The following is a 20,219-nucleotide window of genomic DNA, read 5'->3' on the forward strand; positions in this document are numbered from 1 at the left end:
CAAGACTTAAACTCCTTTCCTGATCTACTGAGGTCCAAAATGATGCTTCACTTCTTTAAGACCTTATATGATGAGTCTAACACTTAATGTTGAAATACCCCCCAAAATCTTCAATTTGCAAAAACACCCTGCCTTATTTTCCTTCTGTAGGCTTTTTATGCAGGAAAAGGTTCTGTGTTCAGCTAGCCTGAAGATGAAGTAAAACGTGTTTCCTATTACCCTGAGCTAGAGGAAACATTATGTATCTTCCAAACATGTACTACTCGCCAACCCTGAAGGGGGAAGGACTCTTCATGATTCCCTCACTAGAGGGTATGTGGGTTTACACTTTCAGCCAGTAACAGGCTCTCAGGCTCCTGAAACCAAGGACTGAGGTTTCATCTGGTATAGTCCCAAGTTCATCTGGACTTGGGGTGGTTTTAAGTTTGGTTTGTGAATGAAGTGTCCATTGGGATGTTTTCGGAAGTAGAAAAAGATAAAGTTTATGGTTCTGCAAATTATGAGGTTTAAAAAAATTCTTTGTTTTCTACAGCTTGACAGATTTTTCCTGACTTTCATAAAATTTATGTTTCTAGTGTGAAAAATTTGCCCCTACTGTGCTACTGTATCTTCTTCTGTTATTGATACTTTGGCGGGCAAAATTGACATAAAAATGAAGTTATTAATTCAGAGAGTCAAGATTGATATTTTTTATCATTTTTTTTAAAGATTTTACTTTTTAAAGTAATCTCTACACTCAACGTGGGGCTCAAACCTGTGACCCCAAGATCAAGACACACACTCCACTGACTGAGCTAGGCAGGTACCCCTTTAACATATTCTCCTAGGGTCCCCCCACTGCATTAAAAAGGTTCAGAATCATTTCTAAACTATGGTGGAGAGTAAGGGGTAGTCAGATTTACCCTAAGGATGGGACTTACTATTTAAACTTACTATCCTTGACTACATTATCTGTCAGACAATTTACTAAAAACATGTTACTCAAAAGTTAACAAAAAAACAGGTAGATAAAAAAGATATATGTACAAAGGATATATTAAGAAACTTCCCTGTCACAGCTTGGTTAGCATAGATCAGGATCAGGTGCTCACATGAATATAGGAAATTTGCCTTAACAGAGAATTCAGATTAAGCTGAAAATAGAAGGTGGCATGAAAAAAATTTAAAGTAAGTTACAGGGCGGGAAGATATCCCAAACTAGATTCAGGCATGAATTTCTTAAGAACAAGAAGTAATTTGTTTTATGCATGTTCAACTCAAAAGATAAAGAATGTAAGTGAATGGCAGTGAGTGGAATGGATTTGACAATGAGCAGGAAAAGCTCTTGCTGAAGGTTAGAAAGTGGCATTACCAAATGCAGTCCCTGGAGCCCCTTTCATAGGAGTGACTGGTTCAAGGACTATAGCAGGAACTGACCCCCCCCAAAAAAAAAATAAAAAAAATAAATGTTAAACATTTATACAGTCTCAGAACTGCAAAAATAATTGCACCTAAGTAATAATTCGTCTAGAGTACAAAGCAAAATCTATTAACTTTCTGAGTTGAGGGATATGGAGTCTCTCTGCACTTGGGTACCAATTTATCACTTAGTAGGGCTTATCTTTGTAGTAGACAATTGTCCCTGTGAAGTGCCCGTGAAGTGTCTCACTCTTTCATGATCCTAGGGTCAGTGTACAAAATACCTAGTGTACCAAAATAGACCATACCAATCTTGCTGGAAACTCATCTTTGGAAAGAGACAACGAACTTTGCCTAATAGGATTAGGCTTTAGGATTAGGATTAGGCTCTTAAGAGAGCAGGATAAGGGACAGGCTCTCAGTCTGAGCTTTAGCAGGGTAAGCAGGGAAAGCATGACCATATACAGATACTGATGATTCTCACAGGAAATTCAAACTCCTAAGTCCAACATTCAAAATACCTTTTCAACTGGTCCTTTGGGCCCATTTAGCTGCAGCAGCCTCAATGAAATGTTCTGATCAACACTTAGAAACCTGACAGCCTCAACTGCTCAGAGAAGCCTCTCTCTCCTCATTGGCCCTCCACACATGTCCTTCTTTTCTGTACTTCTCCAACCTCCTTCTCCCCAATCATCCAAATCTACAGTGATTTCAACACTCAATCCTTCCCTGATTATTGTTTCTTTAAATCAAGGGTTGACAAATGATGGCCCAGAGGCCAAATCTCACCCATGGCTTATTTTCATATAGCCCATGAGAGCTAAGGGTGACTTTTTCCATTTTTTAAGTGGTTGTAAAATATAAAGGAAAAATATGCAAAATATGCTCACAAAGCCCCAAATATTGACTATCTAGCCCTTTATAGAAAATGTTTGCCAACTCCTGCCCTAGACCTTCATTATGCCTTAACTTTGTAGTTAACAAGAAATAATCTCTACCTCTTAAATCAATAATTCATTATATGTTAATTGAATTAAAATTAAAAAAATGGAAAAAATGGAAAAAAATGAAGTACTAACAATAGTGCCTGGCACATAACAACAACAATTTCTTATTTACCCAAACATACATTCGTTCTGTAGCTATTTCATTCTACCACATACGTTCAATATTTAAAGGATGAATAGAATTGAATGAGAAATCAAACATTTAGAGAGAAGATTCTAATTCACAAGAGTAAGAAATTCAGCTACCACCTAAAGCCCTCCAACCACGTTCTCACCGGCTAGAGTAGAAAAAGCTGCTAACCCTGACTTGCTCCCTCACTTTCTCTGGACCCCACGGGATGGGCTTAACCAGGATTTACACATTTACCCAGTTCGGTCTGAAGGGCTTCAGGACTCCCTGTGGTTTCAGGTTTGGGACGTGGATGATGAGTTTGCTGGGGCGCTTTGGGGGCTGAAGGAAGAAAACCTCAGGTTAACAGAGTGTTCTTAGGGCTAGCAGCTGTGGATAGGAGTATACTAGTTCTAATTTCTGAAGTGTCAGAAGATTTTTCCTTTGAGCTTAAAATATTTGCTTCCATTTCAATAACTGCCTCTTAGTGTAAATGTACACTACGCTGGAAGACAAAAGTCACACAGAAACATGAGTTTATATATCAAGGATATTTTCATAAGGATCTCTAAATGAAAAAAAGTTCCAAAACTTTACTGAGTTATGGCGGTGGTGGAGAAGGTGTAGGGTAAATTTAAACTAATGATGGCACTTTAAATTCATTAGCATTGAGCATATTTTCTATTTCACCCTTTACTGAAAGAAGACCACATCATTACCTGAAATGGCAAAACAAAACCAATATCATGCACAAAATAAAAATGTAGGAATTTAGATCTGCTCAAGAATTATGTCACACTGTAACAGCTGTGACAATACTCAGCTTAGATCAAGGATAGATATCTTCACCCCCAACCCCCATATGTTTGAAACTCAGAAACAAAAATAGGTTACATGGAGGTGAGATGCCATAAATTCACACGCATTATGTTGCAGACGCATATTCTAGACTAAGTTCGTATTTGGCTCTTTTAAAAACAAATGAGTGATTTTCATACTTTCCAATATATTAAGAGTAACTGAATGACAATAGAGGATGACATGCGAGTCCTGTGAAGCAGAAGCAGCTATGGTTATGAAGGTGATGAAATGGGTTTCAAATGAGCAGGGAAAGCAGATGCTGATGGACATAATGTGTCATTACCTAGTGTGGTCACTGGAGCCTCCGTTCTAAGTATAACCGGTTCAAAGATTGTGGTAGGAACTGATCAAAATCAATGAGAGAAACCAAAGAGATTTTTATGAATGCATGAAATGTCAGAAAATCCATTTTACCAGTAAAAATAATGCTTCTATGCCTTCTAAGGTGGAAAGAGCAGGGAAAAGATGGCTTACACTATGTTTAATACCAAGGAGCAGGAACTAAGGGAGTGGGACGAAGCAGGGGTGGGGAGAAGGGGGTCACCCTAAGGTCTGTTTACTGCACATACTACAGATAGCCAAAAGGAAGAGGATACTACACTCGCTGAGAGACTAAGTCCTTAGCAAAAAGAGTGGCATTTGATATAAAAAGGTAAGGAAGAACCTCTGTTTGTGATACTATAGTAGACTAGGTATCCTCCGAATTTAGGGTCCCAACTGGGGTAGACTGCTTGAATTCCTTAAACTGGAAACCACATATTTACCCAGTTTGGTCTGAGGTACTTCTGGATGGGATGTGGTTTTAGCTTTGGGGCGTGGACGACGAGGTCTCTTTGTTGTTGTAGCTGAAGGAAGAAAATTTAGGATTAGTATAGTGTTGATGGCTCCATAAACTCTAAATAAGATGATATCACATAGCTAAGCTTTCTAAAATTCGTCAGTTTGAGTGGCGAAAGCTTTGCTACTTTGGTTTGATATTTTCTCCTTTAGAATATTAATAGGTTTCCTTTTAAAATTAAGAGTTCGCCAAAGATTAAAAATTATAATACAATTATGTTTAAGAAATGAAGATGGGGAACTATCATTTCTTTGAAAGTGTCCCTAATCCAAAATTGGTTACAAATTGCTCCTAAAATATGATGATGTGAGAGAAGTTCAAACCACCCTAGGGTATTCACTTCTAATTATAATTAAAAATGACTAAGCTTGGGCAAATTTTCCACTTGGTAATTTACTAGAATAAGCATAAAAAATTCGCTGAAACATCCATGAAGTGAAAAAAAGTTAGGGAGAACTTCAAATATAGAAAGTAAGATGGGCTAAAGAAAATTCATGGTATCATAATCAATATTGTACTGGTGGCCTAAGGAGGGGATATATGGAGAATCATATTCAGACCTTAGCTCTAACACACAGTATTGTTTAAACAGAGACTCAGATTGACATGATGCAGTCTGAAGCTGGGATGTGGGGCAGATAGTGGTCTTTATTAAGTCCATACGCATTTCTGTTAGAAAGAAAGCCTTTTATACTGTAAGCTGAATACTGTAATAGGATGATGACAAATTATGACATCATCATCTATATAGCACCACAGAGAACTTTGACAATGAATAAGAAAAAGCACTTGCTAAAGGACATAAATGATCATTACCTAAATATGTCCCAGGACTAATAGGTTCAGAGTCTGTAGCAAGCAATGATCAAAAGTAATTGAAAAAAGAAATGTTAAACACATGAGAAAAGTCATCAAACTCTCTTGAAAATGAACTTCACCTGGTGGCACAGTTTCTACAACTAAAAAGCAAAAATTTTAAAGTTCTGAGGTGAGGGTACAAAAATATTTGTTCTTATGAAACGGTTATATCCTTAGTATCTCCACATGGCTCCAAGTTTTGTTTGTTTTTATATTATCTGATAACACAACAACAATAAAAAAACGCTGCTTAGAAAAATCTTTAGGCATCTGTCTAGTAACATTAAGATTAAAAATTATGAGAAAAGAATGTGAAAGTATAATTTACTGGAAAACAAGGTCATGATAGATGAAATAGTTGATATTTTTAAGCAGATACTGTAATGAATAACCAAAACAGATTTGTTGTTGTTGTTGTTGTTGAGAGTCCACTTTGGAAGAAGACCAAGACTTCTGTCCAAACAAAGTCATATAAAAGAACAAGATACAGAGGATCATTCGGTCTGCAAAACTTGTCAGTGCATTTCTCTGTTATCAGGACAGAAAAGGCCTGACCCCAGGAGGATAAGAAAGTATGCTGTAGCTAATTGGCTTAAATCCTATCACTGAAATTAGGCATTCAAGGTCCTCTTCATGGACCCATCTCAAAGGGGTATCACTGACCAAAATTTCTCAGCATAAGCTAGGTGAACATTGTCTTTCCCCTTTCTCCCAATCAGGTTGCCCTTCTAATTCCTATCCTTCTGCTCTCACCCACACATACGGTACCTCCCCGCCTCTGTTTATGCTATTCCTGCCTATCCCTGCAACCGATCTACAAGCTCTATAAATTTCGAGGTCCACATTACACTTTGCGGCTTGTGAATCTTTTACTTCTCTAAGAGTTAACTATGTGCCTGACAGTTGGTCAAACTCAATAAATATGTTGCTTCTGCCCATATTCTTTTATATCTATTTATGAACAGTGTCTACATAAGAAATTTCTTTCCTCAACCAGGTGAAGTCATTTGTTATTTCTAAACTATTTTTTACAGATGCTAATGTAGCACTTAATAAAATGTGTGACTAAGTGAACTAAATACGCTAGTTAGATCCTTAACTAGGTAAGTTTCTGATCAACCAGAATCAAAGAGAAAAATATGATTTTTCAGAGAAAGCAAATAAAATACAAAGGTGCCAAGAAGATACCAAGCAGCACAAGGAAATCACAGTTATTTAAATAGAGCTCCTGTTACTTAGGCTTTCACACTGAAGGGTCCCAAGAGCTATTAGGTGGCAAGTTAAACTGCCACACAAGAATCACATCCACAGGGTTCCACAGGTACCAGGAACCACATATTTACCTAGTTTGCTCTGAGATGCAGCTGGGCTCGGTGTGGTTTTATGTTTGGGACGTGGACGGCGTGTTCTTGGTCGTTGTGATGTTTTTGGAGCTGAAGAAAGGAAACTGGTTAATGTTGTCTTATAACTCCAGAAACTCAAGAAGGATGATACATGGGTCTAGGTTTTCTAAAATTTTGCTAGATTTTTTTAAGCCTTAATAAATTTCTCTCTTTGGTTTTGGAATTTTATCATCTACATGCAAGAAATTGTGGGGGGGGGGGTCCACTGACCATTCTTTTGAGAAAGAGTATATAACATTATTCTAATAATCCAAAAAGCTTATTATTATTGGTGTCAGATTTTCAAAAGGGATCCTGACCCCAGAAACACAGCACGTCCATATCAGAGAGGGACCAAGGTTCACCTGCTTTTGGGAGATCGTACTTAGAAATTATTTACCTTAGACATACATCCCATTAAACATTAGAATAAGCACATTTCATTTCTTAAAATCATTGGTAGACAATAAAAATGCCCTATCTTAACACAACCTTCTGTCCATGTCCATAGAGTTAAAATTGATGATTTAGAGTAGCCACTCCTAATTGTATTTGAAATTTAGCTTTGCCATAGAACACTGAGCAGAATCACAGGCTCTGTAAAGCACCAATAAAGCTGGATAATATGGAAGATAGATGCTCTATACTAGCTGCATACAGGCTTAACCAAGTAACTAACCGAGTAACTTCTTTTAAACATCCTCAATATTCAAAATGAAGAATAGAGTTGAGTGACAAGAGAGGGCGATGAGAAAATCTTAGAAAAAGAAAACCCCTTGACCAAGTTAGCAACAAGACTAGACAATGGGCAGAAAATGCACTTGCTTAAAGACATAAAAAGTCATTACCCAACGTTGTCATGGGACTCTCAGTTCTCAGAGTTACAGGTTCAAGGTCTGTGGCAGGAACTGACCAAAAGCAATAAACAATAGAGATTTAAGAAATATACAAAAAGAAGGAAAATTATCTTGAAAATGAATACCCTGTAATGTTTAAAAAGCATTTCTGAACACTGTAAAAATAGTATTTGGTCTCTAATAACTGGCTGTACTCTGGTATCCATTTATCTCACAAAATAGACATACCTTTTGTATTTTGCATCCCTATGAGGCCAATGAAAAGCTTTTATCTGTATTTAATTACCTGATTCCAACTACATTGGAAACTTGGTTCCAAAAACATCTCAGTTGTCTAATATGTATTTTAAATTACTCTGAAAAACTGCAAAAGCTTCCGTTAGTATTTGGAAGGCTTTCACCACCATTGTTATTTGTTTTGAGGAACTGCGGTAGTGAGGAGAATCTTTAAAAATGTTCTCAATTAGCCTGTTTATTGGAGATGTGTGACAGTTATGCAAAAGATAAACTTGTGCCTTTTCTCCATAATAAATGGGGTACTCTTTCTTACTATTTCTCCTTTTTTATTCATTTCAAATGAATAATTTGGAGATAATTCTTCAAGTGGGCAATAGAGATGATTAAGAAAAAAGTCTGAAGAGTAATAATTCAACTTTTTGTCTATATAAACAGGATTCTTATAATTCTATAATATTCTGAAATGATTGAATTATGCATAGATATGAAATTAATTGTGATGTGTAACTCCTTGGATTTAAACTGGCATCTCTATTTTTCATCAAGTCCAGAAGACTAAATGTAACATTTAACATCTTATCAGTGTTTTCATGATACTGATGTGAGCATTCGTATGGAGATTGCCTTTCAGTGACTAATATGTCACAGCAGTTGGTTTAAGCCACATGTGACAACATCTTATAGGGAATTAATGGAAAATATGGCCTACAGAAGAGATGGAGAAAGCAAGCACAACAGGATGCAACAATATCCAAAACTGATTGCCTTCAAACAAAAAAGGGGATCCCTGTTTTGCTTGGAAATCAGTGTCACAAGATGAATTTGTCAGCAGAAATGTCCTGGTTCATTTGAATAGTACAGAATCAAAGAGGAAAGGACTTTTGTGAGAAAGGGACAATTAGGTATTGCCTCAAGCCCCAACCAGGTTTTAACTGCTCCTCTCCCATAACCATAAACTATAGACACATAAAAGCAGAAATCTCAAAGATTTCCTGGATTGTAGGATGGATGTGCTCTCAGCCCCTGCAACTCTTGACAGCGTCAGTTGCTGCAAGGAATCTGAATCCTCTGAAGGTGATCAAAGGAAGAATGACATTCAGGGGTTATAAACTGAGCAGCAGAAGTAAGAATGTCTTTTGATGTTGAAAAGTTCCCTGTTGAAAATAATGAATGAAAAAGATGATGAATGACCATCGTATACACAAGAGAATACAGTTCATGACAGAGATGAGAGGGGCGAGCTCAGAGAAACATCAACCAAGAAGGAAGACATCATTACCTATGGTTGGGGAGGGAGCTTCTGTCTCAAATGTAACAGGCTCAAAGACTGCATCATAAAAAATAAACAGATACAAGTAAGAAAAATAAAGAGGTCTAAACTTTCAGGTGTTCACTGATGCTTAATTCATAGGATATTGGTTTATTCTAAGTTGATATAAATTGCCTTCTTCATAAGCTTATTATGAGAGATACTCTTACTACATCAGAATTTTGTACTAACTGGAACCTTAGGAGAAAATTTCAATTGCAAAACAGTTGAATTTTTAGAACTGTTATATAAATATCTTTTTATTTCATAGGAAATCACTTAGGTAATATTGCTGTTTAAAATGTTATTAAGGTATTTTAGAGAAAGTCAATCTCTGAGTATGTGCCTATAAAGCATGAACACAGTGTCAGCCTTCCCAGTCTTACCTAGTGGTGAACGCTAAAATCACTTTCAAATATGTTCTAGGTACAGAAAAATCAGGTTTCTATTCATTACATACCCAAATTCAGAAAACAAAGTCTAAAAATGTTAAGAAAGTGGAACCTGTCAGACTATCAGATGTAAAATTCACTAACTTCCTACCCATTGGTTTGTTCATTTAACAATTGATGTAGTTACTTTGAAAAGATAATGAACAAAATCATATTTTGGTTTCCATGCTTCATACAGTATGGCAAATTGTAAACATTTTCAACAACAATTTCCCAAAGAAAAAGCTTCTTAAACTAAAGCACTGGAAATCATGTTTACCGGGTTTAGTTGGTGGCGTAACTGGTTGTGCTGGGGTTTGGGGTTTAGGAAGTAATTGCTTTGGTGGTTTTGAATCTGAAGGAAAAAAGGTCCTATAATTAGTGTCATAGCAGAGCTGTGAATGTCAAGATTAGTGTTACTTACACACCATTTTCCTAGTTATAGATCAAGGCAGTGAAAGTAGTGATTACCAGGCTGGATTTGAGGTGCATCTGGTCTATGTGTGGTTTTAGGTCTTTTGGATGGTTTTGACGCTAAAGAGAAAGGTATTAAAAATTAGCATAATGATCATAGCCATAATTGTCATAATTAAAGACACATATGCTTGAGCAAAGATCCTACATTAATTCACTGGATATACAACAAAATTAATTCCTGGGGTATGGGAAGGATGGGAAATGTGTCCATTTCTCCTGCTTTTTCAGAAAGGAAAAATCTTTAGGAAATGCTCAAAATGTGCCTTTGAGCAAAGTAATAGAACGATAATAAGACTTTTTTCTATAAAAGTAATTTTAGAGATGACAAGTACAATAGTTTTATAATTCTAAGGTTTTTCAGCATAAAAATATTAAGTAGAAATTAGTAGGAGACCTGGAAAATAATCCATAAACACTTTAAATTATACAGAAGGTGACGTGGCTACAGATTTCTGGAATTTTCCAAAGTAAAGCAGATTTATTGTGAATGCTGAGAAATTATAATGAAATAGTAATAGTCAAATAGCATTAGTACCCAAAACAATAAAACAAGTTTGGGACTTCTAATGTTCTCAAGTTACAAAGACCACACTATTTTCATATTGGACCCTAGAACAAGAACGGTGTTTATGCCTCTAGTTATCAAAATATACTCAAAAACATTCTCCAAAGAAACAGAAAGCTGAAGAAGCCATTATTTCATGCAGCTTTTTAAGAGGGAAAAGATCTTACAGGTTGAATGAGTAAAGCAATGAAATGATAATCATGGCACTGGAATAAAATTTCGCCCTTTGTCAAGTCCAGGATGAGCACAGAAGTCCCTGTCTGAGAAAGAGTAGAAGGTTTTCTCAACAGAAGGACATGGAAGGAGAAAGGGTTTGTGGGGAACCAAGAAGTTGCTTCTAAGACCACAGACCTCCCTTAAAGGAGCACACAGGTAGGATTCTTCTAGAAGTCTCCTATCTTCAGGCTCTTCAGACCCAGATAGGAAACGTGAGGAAAAGCATGGAATGAAATTGTGATGGAGTGGTGGAACTGCAGTCATGCCTGAGTGGAGAGTAGGAAAAGCAAAAGTGACATTCCGTGAAAGGAACTGGAGGAGAGTAGAATTACCGATTGTGGGCACCGAGAGCTCCAGAGGTACTGTAGCAGGTTCCAGAGCTAGGGAATCAAAAAGCAAGAACACTAATTATATCAAGCAGCAGCATCTTGAGGAAGGAAACATTACTCCTCATTCTTAAGCCCTATGTTTTCTGAATGTGATTTTCCCTTCTTCTTTTCCCATTTACCCCTCTTCCTCTTGCTTTCCCACACCCCATTTGCCATAAACCCGCATCCTATGTGAGACTTTTAGGGTGCCCTACTTTAATAATCCACTTGGTGGGCAGCCTACTGCTGTGTGTACCTAATAGTTACAAGTAAAAAATAACAATATATCATAAACATAGGAAGGATATATGCTTAAATATAAAAATCAACTATACTGGTTCTTAAAGCCCAGCTATTTAGGTAGTAGGAAGCTACCGTATCAAAAACTACCATATTCCATTTTCTATGCTAACTGGAACCCTGAACATCACATTTACCAGGTTTGGACTTGGGCACATCTGGACTAGGTGTGGTTTTAGGGCGGGGGCGACGACCTGGTCGTTTGGTCTTTGGTGGAGCTGAAGAAAGAAAATTAGCTAGTTAATACAAGAGCAGTAGCTCTAAAAACGGACAACAATACTGCATATACCGTAGAAGCGCATTTAAGTCCTTTGGCTTATTGTGGGTATATACCCTTCTGTTTTGCAACTTCCTATCCTCATTTACCCAGTGAGGTCTTTAACATATTCTTACATATATATACATATTCTTCCATTTTGAGATGGAAAGCTCAAAACTTTGTAGGCCTTAGAGAAGACAGTCTCCTGAAAGTTTTGATGGTGCATGTTTACCAGGAACATGAGAAAGGCACCTTTAAGGAGCCACTAGGGATACAAATTAAAATTTATTTGGCCTGAGATTCAAAAGGAGAAGTTTTTCATTTAGCATTAAAAAGTTTACAAGTTAACACAGCATGTATAAAAAGGCTTTGAATGCAGAAATTATTTCAGGCAAGACAACTTTTTAAAAATGAGATACAGTGTATAAAACTAAAGAATTAAAATTTTTTTTCTCTGCAAGTAAGAACAAAGAACACACGCACACAAATGGGTATCAGTGGATGATTCCATTGATGTGAGCCTGGTCCTAAGATACCAGCAGACAGGAAAAGAGGAAACACAGCTCACTCAATAACTGCATTACCTAATGTTGAAGGTTTGGTTTCCAGAGTTCCAGGTCCTAAGAGTGCATGAAAACCATCAGGAAAGAATCAAAATCAAAGGAAAAATGATAAAACCTATTTAGATATGAAAAATCCTTGATTTCTCATTACAAAGTTGAGCGATTATTGGTGAAACTTTTACCCATGTGAGATAGTCCTTTTTTATTTAAATAGATTCCTGTGTTTTTAGACGAAATGAACAAAAATGTAGTCTTGTCAGTTAAGTTTGGAAGGAGAAATGGAAAAAAACAAACAAACGAAGGCATGATTCTCATTTGGAAGACATGAATGCAATAAAGTGACCAAAAGTTTGTGTTATGAAGGAAAATACAGGTAATTGGCTGAGATGGCACCAGCAGGACACATTTTTTTGCTCTCTTGAAGAAAAAGAAGCTATAAATATTGGGGTTAGGTTTTCTCTTAATGAATTGTCTTGTGACACATCAGGATGTTTAGATCTAGAAAGATCCTACTACTTTTCAAGAAAATCTGTGAATGCTAGAGTTTCGAAAGTAAGATAAACACCTCTGAATGTGAAAACACAAAAATGTCTACAAAAAGAAGTAAGCCAAGGTCCTCCCCTGGAAACAGCTAGGTTAAAACAAGCTCAGGACACAGTACTCAAATACAAGACAACACAGAATGCGTCCAATCAAAATCAGTATGGTTTTCAGAGCCTCTGCTTAGTTAAGCACAAGCAAAGAGTGTATCTTCTGACCAAAATGGCTGAAATAAACACCTGAAGGACAATTAAGAAATTTTTAAAAAGTCCAAGCTAAGGACAAAATTGAACATAAAGGGTACTAAAGGAAGAGGCTTCTTTTTCACTCATCAAAGGAAATTTGATTCATTGCCTAGAGTTGACTGTGATGGTGGTAGAGTCTGAGGTTCTGGGGCTGCAATAAAACACTTATTATCAAAGGCCATGCTGCAGATCACCATTTAAGACAGAAATTAAATGTCCTTTACTCTAAAAGCTGTTCTTTCACTGGTAAACAATCAGATTCTATGGCTTATTACACTAACGATCAATCAACCCACATCCTTTCCACAAACCACAATAAAACTAAGAAATGAGAATTCAGTTTTTTGTTGATTTTTAGCTATTTTCTCCCCTACCCAATATTCTGAAGTTTCCTCCTAGTGCCTGAGGAGATACTGCTCTAAGGGGAGCTCAGGGTAGCCTCTCCAAAGTTGGCCAGAGTGTCCCATCTCCTGCCATTTTGTTTTCATGTAGGATGGTCAGGTTCATCCAAGGAAGTGGGAAGAGGCAACAGAAACATCAGACCTATAACCAGGTCTGAGATCTGTTAGTTTTGGATGATTTTCAACCTGGCTGGATCTGAGACTCTTTCACAATTAAAAAAAAAAAAAGGAATTGAACATATGGTTTAAAAAGGTAAAAAGGGCCTCAAGTGTTCCTATGTTGTTCCTCATATTAACTAGCATTTATTGCTGGTGAACAAATTGGTTTACATATGAAATTTAGTCCATTCTGGTTAGCAAATCAAAGTCAAAAAGTAATCTCAGATTTCATCAAACACCGAACAAATAAAATAACAATATTATTTAAATATTCTGAAAGGTAACGATCCTTCCAATGTTTTTCAAATTGGCAGTAATTAAATGATACTTCATGCTGAATATAGTTTGGTTACAATACCTGTTTGTGCTTTTAAAATGATCATCTAATAGATTTCCTATTCTACAGAACAAAAAGAATTCTTCTCTTTCAAGAAGAATATAAAAAAGGAACTCAATTTTTGAAACAGAAGAAAAAGTGAAGATTCTTTGCCGTTTTTTTCTTACAGAAGAAATTAATTAACATAGCATCTACCAACAAGCTTAAAAGAACTTAAATCATTTTATCACTTATATTTTATATACTACATTTACCAGGATGATGTTTCTGGACTAGGGGCTGTGGAAAGATTTGGAGAAGTAAGTAGAGACTCTTTAGTATCTAAAAAATAGAAAATATACCAACAAATATTGCAGGTAGGAGAATTTTCATTTATTCTGAAAGCAATGTATAATAGGTACAAGGTGTTACTGAAAGGTGGCATTAGCATGTCTGTGGCCAAAAATAGATTTTTTTTTTATTTCTCAAGAACTTATCCAGAAATAGATTAAAATAGATAAATGGCAAAGCCGAAGTGATATATCAGATCGAAGTACACATGGCAAGGCAAAAATCGTGTGTGTGTGTGTGTGTCTGTGTGTGTGTAAGAGAAAAAGAGAAAAAGAGAGAGGGTGGGAGGAGCCTGGGTGTCTCAGATTCTACAGGAGATAGGGTAAATAAATAGTAAGTGTCAATACATTAAATATAATAACTATGAGAAAAGTCCAATTCTTTTTGAAATTTTGAGGCTGTAATTCATGTCTTAATTTCTACCAAGTTGCCTTCTAAAACTGTGAAAAAGTAAGATTTGCTACTTGTAGCATCTTTTAGAATTTCCAGAGATTAAAGAATGTGGTCTTATGAATTTTCTAAAGAAAAATCTGCATTTTTGAGTTCCTGACTGAAACAGAGACCAAATAGGTATGGAGCCCCTCAATTAAGCCTCCAATTCACCTGTACAGAGAAATACTAAAGTCAGGGTTTATTAAAAGCAAATACATCTTCTGACAAGATTTCCTCTATTTTATAATTTTAAGGTATTGCAGATAAAGGAATAAAAATGTTAAGCGGCAAGCAAATAACTACACCACTCACCTCAGCACAAAAGAAAAATAAGCCTGGCTCACAATTTGTGACTAGCAATGAGAAAAATTTACAATTCTATCCACTGTGTCAGAGAACTGTGTAAAAACAAACACCTATAATTGGAGGTCTCTTTTTTTTTTCCTAGTCTGTTAAAAGCCTGAAGACCCGAATGTCCCTACCATCTTAAAGGTGAACTATGAAGGAAGCAGTTCTCATTGGAGGCAGAGAAGTCGGGACATGGTAGATGGTGGGATTTTCAAGAAAGCGGTGGATTATGCTTATAAAACAAGCCAAACCCAATATGGGTTTTTACTCGTTAGTTTAACCACAAAGGAAAACCAAAGGAAAAGCAATCTGCATGGAAAGTGAGATGGAAAAATAACAGCATGTGAGGAGAGGGCGGGGAAAAACAATGAATCACTCAAATAAAAAAAGCTTTTGGTGGTTTCTTTGCTCTCCTGAACCGTAGCTAGCAACAGCAATCTTCCGCAGAGCTATAATGGTGGCCTGTCCTAAAGTAAAAATAAATAACATTTTAAAGAGCTAGAACCCAAGCACTGTTTGCGGAGATCAGTTACTCTGTGTTGTCTCAGACCACCAAAGGTCAACTTAAGTGGATGTAAATTTAGGTGCAGATTCTGAAGTCATAATACTTCATGCGAGGGGGAAAAGCGTGACTATTCTTAGGTGGTCAGAAGGTAGAAATCAGAGGAATATAAACTCATTAGCTTTCAAATAATTTGCCACATGGTAAAAGGAAATGTCAAATTAAGAAGTCTCTTTGCTCAAACAGCTGAGAATGATAAGAACACATCCTCTCCCCTTATTTGTATGAATGAATTTCTTCTAAACATTTCTTTAGAAACCAATGAAATTACTAATGTAACTAATCATGTTTAAACTGTTAGGAATATCTGAAGGCTTTTTTTTTTTTTTTGCTCTTTTCAAATTTTATCTTGTAATAACAGAAATACTTAGATTGGAGAGACATTTATTTAAATTTGATGGTCTAAACACATGGTAATATGTCTCATTCTGCTTGGTAATAGCCCTCTCTTCAAAGTACAGTATAAGTATAATAGTTATGACCTTATTCCAAAGCCCTCTAAGCATGATTTTTAAATAAACATACATTAAACCCTTCTCTCCTACAGCTGTTGAAGTTCTTTGATTTAAACTGTTAAGGCTCTTGAGTTTCATTAGCTATGCTTCTTTCTCCAAATAACCCCTCTGAGTAAGAATACTTCATTCCATTTCTCTGACTTGGAGACCTCACCCATGGTCACAGAGTCAACTACACTCCCTTTGCCTAATCCCCAATTTCCTCCAGTCTGACACCTACACCTGGAAATCTCACTGCCTCTTTAAAAGGAGTGTTGAGATTTCTTTTTCTGAGCAGTTACATTTTTCTTCCTTACCCATTTCACTGCAAAAAAATAAATCATACCCATTTAAGTAGAAAATCTTCTGTTTTAATGATCCAACTTGTAAACACCCATTAATGAAAAAATCCATAGAATGTGATAGTGAGAAAAACCCTGGAGATAATGGTTTAAAATTTGGATGAAAATGATTTGTATTGACAGAGTTCCTGTATATAAGGGGATACTTAGAAGTCAAGATTTAAACTGCTGTATAGATTCTGAATAGATAGAAAAAAATGAAAAGTTTTGTCATTCAATATGTCCTGCCATCTATATGCAGGGGACTGTCTCTGTTATTAATTACATAAATGAAATAACCTCTCCCTACAAAAGAGCCTTCTTTTCTTCAGCAAAACATTATTATCTCCTGAGAAGTAAACAAAAGTCAGTGTTCAGAAATCAGCCTCATCTCAGAAAGAAGTCATGGAGCATTAGGAGAATCTGACTTTTTCTAATCTTGCAGCTGGAGAACTGAAGCCCTAAAACAAAGGCAAAATTCTTAGGGGATGGAAACACTTCTCCCCTTTCATGCTGAAAGGCTATTGTTCAGTGTGATCAGAATTCCAGTCCACTTTGGTATTGGAAACTATTTCTTGGTCCTAGACAATGGAGTCCTCAATCACTCCCATCCCTCTATTTCTATATTTTCTGTGATGGTCATGAACAGAAAGATCCACCCAACAGCTCAGAACAACACTGTGATAATATCAGAGGGGCTGGTTATAATGAGATCATTTCAATGCATTTTTGCACTTTCCATGGAAAAATTGTATCAAATAACAAAATACAAATCAGAAGTCATTGCTCCAAAGAGCAGCATGAAACAATTTTTCAACCCTGCTTTTGGAATTAAAAAAAAAAAGTTCAGGGTAATTACCAGGTTTGGTGGGTGTCCCTTCTGGGGTGAGAGGAATTTTAGGTTTCAAAGAAATAAATTGTGTTTTACTGGGAGCTGGAAAAGTAAAGAAAATAAACAACAAATCAATATTTAAGCATTTCAGTGTCTAAAACCACAAAAGGAAAACCTATACTTTAAATGGAATGAACCCACCATGTTGGAAGGTTTTTGGAAATATTCCAGTTGAAGGACTATTTCACAGACCAGCATTTAATGGAAAAACAGTGATAAATTTTCATCTGGTTTGGAAAAAAACATTTCAAGAGTATATTTGAACTAACAGAAACAGCATTGCTATAGCCACAGTAACTACACAAAGAAAATTATTCTATTCCATTATTTAAAAAAAAATCAATATAACCATCTTGCACCCTTACTTCACATTTCTCAGCCACATCCAAGTCTTTAGGCATGTTTTAAAATGAATAATCACTGATAGGTAAAATGCCATGGTATGCAGTATAAAGAAATTCTACTAACATCATAATAGAATACTGTTCCTCCAAAGGAAGTCTGAGGTTGAACTTGAGGGCCTCCCTCAAGAAAAAAAAAAAAAAAAAAAGAAGGACTGTGTTTAAGACTCTGCTTCACATACAATGGTGGATGGAAGAGGAGGAGGCCACGGTGGTTTGCCAGTGTTTCAAGGTACAGGATGATAGCTGGATGCGGAGTTCACATGTACTGACTGTGGGGCCAACTACTGAAAACCATGAAAGCCACCAAGCTGCTATACTTTATGAGATTCTCAATATTGTTAAAATGAATCAATTAGAACAGAGACTGAGACATTACACAAAAGCTAAAGCACTGGATTTTCATGGTCAAATGAAGTAACGCATCTACCAAGGACATATCATTACCCAGTGTTGTCCATGTAGGTTCAGGGCTTTTAGGAATTTTAGGTGTAATTGTTCCAGGACTTGTGGTTCTTTCTGGTGATGGAAAGGAAAAAAAAAAATTAAGATATCCTAGAGACAATAAAAAGATATCGTGCCAAGAAGAACTAAATGACCCTTTCGAAATCCTACTATATTTAGCTGTCAGGGTTTACAAATGCAGTGAGTACAAGTTTTGGGAAATAATTTATAAGTTCAGTCATAGTAGTAAAGGCTATAAGAAACTATTTATCCTACCATGGAATAAGCAAAACTTGATTTGTTGAGCGCAATTCTGAGTGTATTATTTGACAATGAAAAATATCACCTCCAGAGAAGCTAGCTGTACCATTCAAATTCTGTGCCATAAGGTATGTTTATGTTGTTCCCTCTGCCTTCTAATTCGTCTGAACCCTACACATATTTTGAGACTTACATCCTCAACTCTTTCTTTTTTCTGAGCTTCCATACAAGTATTATAGTCTCATAAGAAGATTGTATAGTTTTATGTTGATCTCATTCTTTATGCCATAAGATCTTTCTAAGATTATAAGCAATTGGACAGAGGGAGTCATGGTCTCTCCCGTTAGCCTCTGCCCCTGTTCAAGCTGAAAACATAAGCAGGCACCCAAAACAAGAACTGTCAACCTAGTAAACACCTAAATACACAAGCATACCAAGGAAATGAATTTCACTATAGATCTTACTCTGCACTGTGACATTAGGACCTGTTTCTGGGTTTATACCAAAATTCACGTGCAAAAACATCACTGACATAATTCTCAATAAAGTCTTCTTGAAAAATTGACTTCTGTTATTTTGAATTATTCATCTTCAGTTATTTTCAAATTCTGTAAAAAAAACTTTGACCTATAGAATCATATAACCTCTTTTTATGATAAGGAGATGGACATTCTCTATTTGGAATTAAATACCCCGAGAGGTTAAAGAGGCAGTTATTTACCAGGTTTGGTTCTTGGTGGTTTGGGCCTGATGCGTCGTTTAGGTGTAGAAGGGATAGATGTAGTTTGCTGGGCAGCTGAAAGAAGATTTAATATAGCTTTGATAAGTAATATTTTTCAGGGGCCAATCAGGTTATAACTGTAAATTTTAGACTTCTTGAATACAAGAACTACTTTTTATTTCTTTGTATCCCCAAAATGCCCAGCACTGTGCTTTATACACAGTAGGTGCTCAATAAATGTGTTGTTGGCCCAAAATGAATTAAGTGTCTATATAAAAACTGAAGGTACATTGTTGAGCTACAAGTACTGGGAAGTGGGCACTCTTAAGGGATTTAAAAACACAAGGTAGAATTAAGAACGTGAAAGATAATTTACTGAACAACAGGGGAGAAGCACAAATATTTGGGATTTGAGAATGGAAGTTCTAAACTACTTTAATTCTGTAGCTCATGACTAGCCTCTGCAGGAGTTAATGGACTTCATTATTCAAATAATTTTCTATTATAAAATATAGGCTGTGTTACTTCTCTTACCCATCTTTCCTCATTGCAGAACCTACTTGGTGCTCTTTATATTTAGACTACTTTGAGAAAAATACTCTGACCAGTGGTATCTAATTGTGTTAAAGAGAAGGGAATATATCCCAAAATAATTATCATCTGTAATTCCATTGCAATTTTCTGGTAAGCAAAGTTGAAAGGATTACAGAAAGAAAATAATTCTTTAAATATATGGACACCAAGATTATGGAAATTCTTTGAGAATTATCCCAAGGCAAAGTTTGACACATAACCCAGTTCTTGGAAGAATTTCATGGTAGAGAATGAAGGGAAATGTTTACTATTGAAAATATTCTGGAGGTCCAACAAAACTGGTCCTTTTCTTGTCACTTTCTCTGTTCTTTCAAAGTACACAACCATAAAAATGTCATTAGTTACCAGATGTTGTAGGTGGCATTTCAGGACTGGTAAAGATTTCCAGTTTTTGAGGGACAAATGGTGTTTCACTTGGAGCTGAAAACACAAACACCCCACCCACCAAGTAATTCCAGTTACAATGAGGTATTTTAGGAGTTTTAACATGCTTTTAGATGGTATTACAAAGCACATGCTACACATACATGATTAAGGATGAAAAATGCATGTAGTCTTGAAAGCTGGTGGATGAAATCATGATTTAAAAAAGAGAAAAGGTCAGAATGACAATTGTTCAGTGGCTGACTCCAGGCAGTCTCAGTGCATGGAAGAGAGATGATACAGGCCACAAACACATGAA

At 36.2% G+C, this 20,219-nt stretch overlaps 1 protein-coding gene across 10 annotated transcripts in view; it reads right to left on the reverse strand.

Moving 5' to 3' along the window:
• Positions 1–20,219, reverse strand: part of LOC110582342 (ABI family member 3 binding protein) — a 243,312-nt gene that overhangs the window by 85,791 nt on the left and 137,302 nt on the right. For 3 of the 10 annotated variants that reach the window (XM_044919605.1, XM_044919613.1, XM_044919612.1), the window contains 18 exons: positions 19,883–19,957; positions 18,944–19,018; positions 17,965–18,036; positions 17,084–17,158; positions 12,930–12,971; positions 12,057–12,092; positions 11,351–11,431; positions 10,878–10,925; positions 9,759–9,821; positions 9,568–9,642; positions 8,827–8,874; positions 7,302–7,361; positions 6,415–6,504; positions 5,030–5,062; positions 4,140–4,220; positions 3,659–3,718; positions 2,773–2,856; positions 1,352–1,411 (listed from right to left, as the gene is read on the reverse strand). In XM_044919605.1, the coding sequence (XP_044775540.1) occupies positions 1,352–1,411; positions 2,773–2,856; positions 3,659–3,718; positions 4,140–4,220; positions 5,030–5,062; positions 6,415–6,504; positions 7,302–7,361; positions 8,827–8,874; positions 9,568–9,642; positions 9,759–9,821; positions 10,878–10,925; positions 11,351–11,431; positions 12,057–12,092; positions 12,930–12,971; positions 17,084–17,158; positions 17,965–18,036; positions 18,944–19,018; positions 19,883–19,957 (1,158 nt within the window). The remainder of the gene's footprint in view (positions 1–1,351; positions 1,412–2,772; positions 2,857–3,658; positions 3,719–4,139; positions 4,221–5,029; positions 5,063–6,414; positions 6,505–7,301; positions 7,362–8,826; positions 8,875–9,567; positions 9,643–9,758; positions 9,822–10,877; positions 10,926–11,350; positions 11,432–12,056; positions 12,093–12,929; positions 12,972–17,083; positions 17,159–17,964; positions 18,037–18,943; positions 19,019–19,882; positions 19,958–20,219) is intronic. The other 7 variants (XM_044919633.1, XM_044919631.1, XM_044919606.1 and 4 more) reach the window with 6 other exon arrangements.

The sequence above is a fragment of the Neomonachus schauinslandi genome, chromosome 1 (genome assembly GCF_002201575.2).
Source record: "Neomonachus schauinslandi chromosome 1, ASM220157v2, whole genome shotgun sequence".
Classification (NCBI taxonomy): domain Eukaryota; kingdom Metazoa; phylum Chordata; class Mammalia; order Carnivora; family Phocidae; genus Neomonachus; species Neomonachus schauinslandi.